We start from the raw sequence: 9876 nt of genomic DNA, 5'->3' as shown, positions 1-9876 counted from the left end.
TGGGGATCTGCACTTGATTGTGCAGTTTGTTTTAAATCTAGTCTAGTGACAACTTAATGCTTAGAGTAAGACTGCAGTAAGACAGCAGGTTAAAGCATTTGTTACCGTTAGATCTTGTGTGCTATACAGTGACAAACTGTACCTAGAGAGAGTAGATTTCTCTTTAAAGACCATTTAATATCATAATTCAGGTAGTTTGGACTATAGAAAAGGGATTAGGAAAATAACATCTTGTGGGATTCAGCAAATGGAAAGCTTTATATTCGGAAAAGATTATAAACAGTGGTTCACTAAATGGTACGGTAAAGTGTTTCAGGAACATCATAAAGAATATTTTCCCACTCCCCAAAATCCTTTGAATAAAAATATCTTTTTTTTTGTGTACATATACAATACCTTTTGGGGATGTTCAGTATAAGCTATCTATAAATGGTTTCCTTTTTATTACTCTACAATTCTTTCTTTCCCATTTTCAGAATCGCTTACATTGTTCTCTCCCTTGTGCACAGTTTTTTTTTTAAATATACAGATATAGTTTATCTTTTGTTAAATAAAGAAACCTTTATTTTCTTTAAGACAGAGGCAATGAAGCAAATGGGAATTACTGTATGTGAAAATGGGAAGCGATTCCCAGAGCAAAAGACAAAACAGAACTATATGAATAAATGAGGTTATTGATGTGGAGTTGGAGCTTTTAACTGGGGCTCCCGGTTTAAATATGTAGCCCAATAGACTAAATTAAAGATTCCAAAAAGCAAAGGGAAGGCTATTCTTGATAGTCGATCAATTTTACTGACGCTGTTAAAAGTTTTCTTGGGTTCTGCAGGTTTTGTTTCTGGCTTAACTTCTTTGGGCTCAATCGTTGCACTTTTAGCAATGGTTGCCAGCCCAGGGTCCCTTGCAATATTAGGGGTGTAGCTCGTGGCTGCAGCTGTGTACGTGTTATTTTTCTTAATGAGAGGATCCTTCACTTTCTTTGGCTGAAGAAAGAAGAAGATGTTTTACTCTCACTATGTTCTCAATAGATTAGATTATGAAAAAGCACAATAACATTTTTCAATTCATTTCATTTATATCACAAATAGTAAAAAGCTGTAAGAAAGAAGTTAGTGGCTGGATACATGACTCATGCAGAATATTTCGGTGAAGGCAAAGACAAAATCATCCATCTGTGTTGCCTGTATTAGCTAAACCAAATTCAATGATGGATAAACTACAGTGAGGACTTACACAGGTAGTGAGGCTCGCTGACCACCATTACCTTTCATGGAAACCAAGGGTGACAAAACACTCATAATTCAATATTGTCTTAATCAACTGTGCTCCTTGACCGGGACAAAACCTTTACAGGACACTGAATTTCTTAACATAGCTTTTTGGTATTAAGACAAATAATGTCATAGGATGCATTGTAATACAGTTCATACATAAAAGTATACAGTAAAAATATAATGTGACCATGCACTAAGAGTGGATTAATTAATAAAATGCCAAGTTGACCGTTCACACCAAGAGCACTTGCATTATGGAATTATTTTTTGTTTGTTTGTTTGAATGCAGTTGGATCATAATGGCTAAATGTCATTCCACACACAGGGGCTTAAATAGCTGTATGATTTTTGCATCCACCTGCCTATATTTCTAAAGAAAGAATGTATTGAAAATCTTTCAGTGGAGGAGAACTTATTGATCAGAAACAATATCTAGGATTTTTTCCCTTGGTCCTTTTTTTTTTCTAGTACTCTACTTTTGCCATCTACTTGTAAGAAAAAGTTAATTTTTGACTTCTGGGGTTACCAGTTGGAATTCAACTCTTCCTGTTATAGACAGTCCTTCATCCAGCCACTGTATAAGGATAAACATAGGAGATGTACTGAGTTGTTAAGGGAGGGGTAAAGAAAAGCAAATTTTTTCTCCAAGTTCTTCTGATTATGGGGGGGGGAAAGGGTAACTAAAGACTCCCAAGAGCTTGGAAACTCTTTAGGCAGTATTTGCCACTAAAGAATAGCAAATATTAGCAGGTTCATCTTCTAGGGCGGGGGTGGGGGGGTGTGGAGAGAGAAACAATGATATGACTAAAGGGACAGTATCATCAGAATGTGATCTATTATATCATTTCACAAGACAGCAAATTTAATTCTGTTTTCATGAAGCAGCTGTCCCACAGAGGTAATACTTTTAAAAGTAGTTGCAATACTTTTTGGCAAGGCAGATATAGATTAATAGCTGGGTAGACCACCGGGTAGGTAGGTGAACATTACGGGGAGCAGACAGGCACTTGGGAATGTAAGGGGAGCTGCAAAAGCATCAGAGCAAGTGCTGAGGTGCTTGTCAAAGCAAGGCTTGGTACCTCATGCAGCAAGGAAACAAAGGCTGAAAGGTTATAGCACTGCTACTTAAGTAGGAAAAGGGATTCACATCGTGACTCTGATGTAGATGGTCTTTAGTTCAGGACAATAGTAGTCAGCTTAGCTTGAGGCTAAGAAACACTTCAAATTGTTCTAAATATTCTAAATATTTCTGCTGAATAGGAGGAGCAAACAGGTTAGAAAACAACACTGGGAGGAAAAAAAAGATGTCAGTGTTTTTTTAGTTGTCTGCCCATTCTTTTCCTCCTCAGCAGGAAGGCTTCTCACGTGCTTGCCGAGTACGAAGCCAGTCCTGTTTCCTTCTCAGCCAGATAGTCTAGCGAGCAGGAATAAATCCAGAAGACAAAGAACCACTTCACAGAAATCTCAGAGGAGACCCATTTTATAGATTTAAAAGTCATGAGAAATCTGACCCACAGAAAGTCCTGACAGCAGTCAGTGTCTCAATACTTCATGTCAAATTCAACTTCATGAAAAAGTAGGATGACAGCTGATTAGAGCTCTAAATTTTATTAAGCTGTGATGCTCTGTTCACTGTTAGTTTGCATTGCTTTTCTTTCCTTACGTCTGCTGATAATGCACTCTACTGGTATGCCTTTGTTGACTTTTATCAAATGATACAGAAAGATCCTCACCTGTTGAGGAATGCAAAGCCATAAATCCTCCCACATTTTAAATACTGTTTGACTATTGTGTTTATATCAGTGTGGGGTTTTCTGAAAATGTAATTTTTTTGGAAACAAATTAAATAACTGATTATAATAACTATGTTACAAGGTAAGATATATTAACAAGGCAATAATTAACATTTAAGGATTTTGTTTCATTAATAAAGCCCATTTTTTACAACAGATACGAAGAAGATAGGAGCACAACAAAGATTCAAATGATTTTCAATTTAAGTATCATCAGTGACTGAAAATTCAATATTCATTGGCAGTTGTGCAGCTCATTACTGTAAGTATGTTTTACTTCACTCATTTGTTCTACAATAATTCTGTATTAGTTGTCATTGTGTAAGTGTCCTAATTTTATTTCTGTTTTGTCACTTATGCAACTAAAATAGCAAAAAAATACAAATTATATATAGGCATACACTCCTGAATTAAACACATATATTCACGTACCAATGAGTACCATCTGTTCCTCCAAATATTTATTATATTTTGCTGACTCTCTAGTCTGTGAATGTTCATAATAACCAATTAGACAAGTTAAAACTCTCTTTCAAGATTTCTCAAAAAAAACCCCAACCAAATGAGCTTCCTTACAGAAGCAGCTGACATCATAACTCATAGGAAATGGGGAATTTTCTCTTTCATCCCATAAACGTCCTCAACAATTTCTTGATGCACCTGTGATGCACAGATGGGGTCTGATCTCAGAACAAAGGGAGTGTAATGCATCTCTGTTGCATTTAGGGAGATATGCATGAGGGTTGCACTCTCCCAATACAACTGTCAATGCTTCATCTAAAACAAGTGAATTTCAACTGTAGACTAAGGTGTAAAAATATTTTTCTATTTTTTTTAAAATAGGGAAATGATAGAAGGCAAAAAAGTGAAAGAAAAAGTCCTGCGGTGGCTTATTTGGTTGTGATGACAGTGCAGTCCTCTTGAAGTTCATGTGGGAGAGCAATGTAATTTAGAAACTGTCAAATAAAATAACCACAAGGTATTTTTTCCCCCTATGTTTATACTAAGGCATCTACATTTTCTCTTGCTTAAACACTAGAAAATTAATTGCTTTCCTTTAAAAAAAGTACACATTTATCTTCCTTAAACTCAGTACAAGTCAAAAGCTCAGGAAAATTTTTAATTATTAATAGTATCAAATATCATCCAGCAGAAGTAGTATTCAGGTACTCAATGTCTAAGTAATCATTGTTTAGATATAGAAATGCTGTGTGCAAATACATGAGGAAATCTTTTAGCATATTTACTTCCTGTTCTAAACAATAGGAATTCCTAATGGGCTAAAAAAAAAAAACCCCATACAGTGACCAAGTATGACACAGTATGATGTATTGGCATAGATATTAAGAGGTGTTACCTTTTCAGGGACAACGCTTTTGCCATCCCATGCATAGCCTCTCTTGGTGAAGTAATTCACTGTTGCAAACTCGATGAGTGCAGAAAACACAAAGGCATAGCACACCGCGATGAACCAATCCATTGCCGTGGCATAGGCCACCTTGGGGAGCGAATTCCTTGCACTGATGCTCAGAGTAGTCATAGTCAGGACAGTTGTTACTCCTGCAAAGCAAACAGTTTTAATGTCTTTAGACCAGGGGCCGTATTTTGTATTTAATTTCTCAACTTTTACAACAGATAGGAAAGTCTTCCTTGTCTTCACCCCTAATTCTTAGAAATGTCCCCACTCAAGTTCAGTTGCTACTTCAGGGTATCAGATTTCAAGTTCTGTGGAATTTGGGGGATCTTAAAAACAACTGAGCTTGAAAATGCCTTTGCTGTTCAACATTGTTGTAGTAATTTATTTTTTTTAAGATGGAATGGAAACAATATTAGGTGTGGGCTGGATATTACTTTATGCTTCCTGGTATTTGAGAATCATCGTTGTTCCTATTCATGCCCGGTGACCTGTCCTACAGATGTAACAATTTAGCATTTTTTTCTGATTCTTGTAGCAGTTCTAAGATATTTACATAGAAAACTAAAAAAAATATGGGGTTTTCAGCTTATTTGGTATGTGTTCCTTCAAAGGTATACTCAAATCACTAACCTTTATGTGACGTTACATTTAATTGATGGATTCACAGGTTGTCCCAAAAATAGTTAAGGATTTATTAAGAACAATGATGATGTAAGTTGCATTTCTGATATCAGAGCTTCTCACTGCTGGTGAACCTTTTCCTTTAACTGACCATGGAGAGCCAGCAGGACTGTATTGAACTTGCTCTGCTTGCAGCTGCTTGAAAAAAAATCTGCAAGTGCAGGCTAGACATTTACATCAAATCACATGTCCACAAGTTACCTTGACAACTGCAATGTCATGTATTGAATGTGTCTTGCGAGTTCATCTTCACTGTATCGAGTGCTAGTGAAAATGTGCAGTGCTCTAAAATAGGCCAAATAATGAACAATGTATTTATGTGCTGGTGTAAAGAGCTTGAATTATTAGTGCTTAATGAGGAAGCAATTTCTCTTCTCTGAAAGGCAACCTAGTTATCTTGTCTTTGTCTCATTACTAGTGAGCTTGTTTCTCTTCTGTAGTAGCAAGACAGGATTTGTAATTCTTATTATCTGTGGTAGTAAGTGGACTAAAAGATGTGTGTTGTGTTCATGTCTCTATATACATTCCTGCAAATTATTCACTGCCAGTAAGAAATATTCTGCTGCCATTAAGAAATTAAAAAATCAATTTGATACATAATGATGGAGTAAATACAGGACTATTTACTAAATAACTGTCTTCTAAAAGGAAAACATTCAAAAATGTTTTGGTTCTTGAGCCTCTGAAGACAGCAGCTTGAACATTTAGCAATATTCTATATTATTAATTGTGACACTAGAAATTTTGCTCTCCATCTGGGGATGATGTAGTATAGCATTCCACACTTATCATCTGACATTTCTTTTTAAATGGCATGTGCAAAAAGTGGTAAAATATTTACAAGTTCAGTAGTTTTGACTATAGAGGCCCATAAAAGTCCTAAGTTAATTCTCAGTGGAGTTGATAAAAATTGAGTACTAATTTTAGATGATAATCTAAACAATATTATGTAAATCAAATGTAATCATCCTGTAGTCTAAACCATTCCTCTGTAAATGCACATCTGAATGTCATCAGAAAGCTGCTGCTCGATTAATGAGGTCTAAGGCAATGCAAGTTGGGATTGATTTCCAGAGACACTGGGAAACTGAAGCACCGCTGTGAAGAGTGCCAGGAAAGGTCAACAAAAATAGCTCTTGTTCAGAAAGAGTTTCAGAGTCTGCTTCTCAACATTGGGCTTTGTGACTCTCTGGCTTTGATATGTCCAGTGTAAATGGATGAACTTTCTTTGGCAAAGCAGGAGGGCTCACAGCATCCTGCTCCAGCAGTGCCCCAGTGTAGGTTAACTAGTGTAAAAGCAGACTCAAGTGTGTGTTCTTCTGCCAAAGGTGTTCAGGTGTCCCACCTGAATGTCACAAAAAAGAGTAGGCCCCACAGCAGAAACCTCAGTTGTATTTTTCTTTGTTACTTTTTGCTTTTTTCTCATTTTAAGATAGCCATTTGCAAGCAGTAGTTAAAACACAGGGGAACAGCTCTATAAACTTAGTCCTCTAGATTGTCTTTCTACTGCATTCAGTGAGTGCATCTGTCCACCATTGTGAGTACAGTTAATTGCCACAGATTGCAACAGGACACCCTCAGCAGCAGCCTGCAAAAGGGCTCGATGGAAAGGATCTTTACCATGAGAATTTTCAAGGGGCCTAAGGATGTCAAATGACCAACACTCCTTGATTAAAGCTTTTTTGACAGTCTTCACCCTGAATGTCATTGCCATTGTCAGAAATGTTTTATTCATATACTTATTGTTTTGGGAAAGCAGAGCTGTAATATATTGCTTAAGATATTCTCAGGGCTATTTTTACTACCAGTTTAAAAGCTTTGGATCTTAAATCAGCTTCTGCTACAACTTCGCAATGAAAAGTAGCAACTCTTGTGTGCTGTGCTCTGTCCCACCTCATGCTGTTCTCCAATATCATGCAGCTAGCTTTACCATAAAATTTCTTAAGCCTATTTGGCTTATGATTTCCAAGTAGTTTATAGGTCTTGCTTACCAAATACAGTTCTGGCTGGAACAGATTCTCTGTTAAGCCAGAAGGACACCTGTGACAGTATCACTGTCATGATGCATGGCAAGTAAGTCTGGATGACAAAGTAACCAATCTTTCTCTTCAAATGAAAATGTGTAGTCATAACAACATATTCTCCTAAAAGCAAGAAAAACATGAACATTAAAGCTTTATAAATACACAAATCAGAGAGCTTTATAGGAAACATTTTTCATTATATTCACCCCTATTTAAAAAAAAATAAAAAGTCCTTAGATCAAATTGAGTCAGCTTTGAAGAAAACATTTCATAAAGCAGGTTCTGAAGTTCCACTAATAATACAAAACTACATAGTTCTAGGAAATGCTAATTAAATTTGCATCTTTTAATCTCTGCTGAGCAGTGAATGAAAGTCTACATTAACTGGTGACTGTTCAGGCCTTTTGTGAAAGGTCTTATTCCATTAGAAGTTGGGAAACATGTAAATATCATATAAAGGCTAAATCAAGACAGGCATTCAGAAGTGTTTTAGTCAATCCAGGCTTAAGATTTAACTGTTGATGTGATTGTGTCTGCATTACCACTGTTTGTGCTTTATGTACTCTGAATATTGAGTGTTCCTGTTATGTTAATTCAGTACTTTACTAAATGATTATTCTCTACTGAAGTAAATGGACAATGCAAGAACAACAGAATATTTTCATTAGCACTAACGTTTTCAGTGCAACAAAAATGTATGAGCCAGGTTTTCTAATTGCAATTGAAAGGAATCTTAAGTATTTATTTGTCCATAAACCTTGTCTGCCAGAGCACACCAAATAATGCCTTATTTTCAAATCATTATTTACATAATTGAAAACAGATTTTGAAAAACAGTATATCCTGAACAGATTGGAAAACCTATTGTTGTGACCTTTTTTCGAGTAGATATATTCTTCTTATGCAATAAACATTATCTTAGGAAAGACACAGGTAGACATGTAACTGAATGGAAACCTTTGTCTAGATTAGAGGTGACATGTGAAATTACTGTTATTCTATTTTAAAATGTAGGCATTTGGAAAATAAAGTTGCTCTTGTAGAGGAAAATCTTAAATTGGATTGAAAAACTATGTCTAGACATTGACTGCTTATGCACCAAGCATGTCAAATGCCCTTTTCTTTAATTCAGAGTCTAGAAGAACATTCATTCGAACAATCTTGCTCAATGTATAACAGGAAAGCTTATAAATAAGATGTGACAATATTCCTGGTATGTTTCAGTACAAAAGCCAGTAGCAAAAGGGGAGAAGAGAATCAGTTATAAATTGGGAGGTAAAGAAAGGGAAACTTTCTTTCAGAAATAGGACTGGCAGAAGTAGTATAGTGGGCACTGACTGACTTTTGCCCACTTTTTGTTAACTTCCACTGAAACAACCTTCTTTTCCTCTGTATCAGAGATTATGATCTTATGAAGGGTGCCAGCCCTGACTAGAAGAGCCAATAATTTAATTTCATCTGCTAAAATATGACGTGGGAAGCTATTTTAATGCAATCAGATATAGATTGCTCACAATGGTATGTCAGAATTAATTCAGTGATTGTAGATGGCAAGCTAAGAATACAGAGTGAACACACCGCTGTACTCTGAAGCTTTATTTAGCTGCTTAAATTATCAAAGTATTTTTAACCTCTGGAAAATGAGAACAAGATTCAAAGCATAAAGGCAATTAACAAGACAGGGATTACTCTCATCTCTTAAGCACTGCAGCAGGTCTGAGCTAGAAGTCAGCTAAAGGTAATGCCTCGAGGAGTGAATCAGGCAAAGCACAGGTCTAGAATGCCTACAGTTACTATTTGTAATAAACCCAGTTTATCAAGTAAGCACCAAAAACCATTGTGCATCACATCAGATGTGAGGTTTGAGGTGGGGACTGAGTTTTAGCTATAATAATACTTTTTATATCACTGTGGTTAGGAAGTAAAGCTATCCTTGCCATTAATTTAATACAAAGTATTTCTCATTTACTATTGATGCCATGTAACCCAGCAGAAAATCTTAAGAGCAGCATACTCTCAGTAGATTTACAGAATATCAGGAAAAAACATACCATTGTAAGTATAAAGCCTGATGATTCTTGGTGCAAAGCAACGTTTTTCAGTTAGAAAAGCAATTCTATGTTAATAGAAACTTGCTCAAAACCTTTAAGTACTAAAAGATGGTTTAAAAAAGATAATTTTAAACTCTGAGTCGATATGAGTCAGTAGTTGGAGAGTGGCAGGAATTTTGCATACAAATAAAAAAATGTATGAGACTCTACTTAAGCAAAACAGCAAGGAAAATAATTACTATTTTGATCACTGAATGTTATTTTTAAGCCTGTAGTACCTGCACATTCCATTGCCAGCGTGAATAACTATGCTATAAAAAGTTTTAGTCTTTCAAGATTCTCTTGTCATAAAAGAATCAGTATTCATAGTTATCTTGTTCTAGATCCAGAAATAAGGATAGCAGATGGCCTACTAGCAAAGAAAGAAATTAAAGAAAAAATGAAGTTTTTGAGAATGTGTAGAGCAACCCAATTACACTCAGATTCCTGGAAAATCCATGTCTGAAATTCCAGACAGACACCTATATATATCATTTAAAATTTCTCAAGATGTTATAGACTCTTCTAATAATCCATGGAATCAGCTGCATGAGAGCTTCATTTTCTAGTGTAATAAAGGTGCTGAGGCATCTTCAGTGA

At 35.8% G+C, this 9876-nt stretch overlaps 1 protein-coding gene across 1 annotated transcript in view; it reads right to left on the bottom strand.

The window, feature by feature from the left end:
- Window positions 1-671: 671 nt before the first annotated feature.
- The window catches only part of GABRA1 (gamma-aminobutyric acid type A receptor subunit alpha1), a gene marked incomplete at both ends in the record, with an annotated part of 39972 nt that continues 30767 nt past the window's right edge, over window positions 672-9876 (bottom strand). The window contains 3 exons of the mRNA XM_084268923.1: window positions 672-980; window positions 4422-4624; window positions 7154-7306. Coding sequence (XP_084125049.1) covers window positions 672-980; window positions 4422-4624; window positions 7154-7306 — 665 coding nt within the window. The remainder of the gene's footprint in view (window positions 981-4421; window positions 4625-7153; window positions 7307-9876) is intronic.

Source organism: Gallinula chloropus, assembly GCF_964237585.1.
Source record: "Gallinula chloropus genome assembly, chromosome: 10".
Lineage (NCBI taxonomy): Eukaryota > Metazoa > Chordata > Aves > Gruiformes > Rallidae > Gallinula > Gallinula chloropus.
The sequence above is the reverse complement of the archived record's forward strand: the minus strand, read 5'-3'. Positions and strand labels throughout refer to the sequence as shown.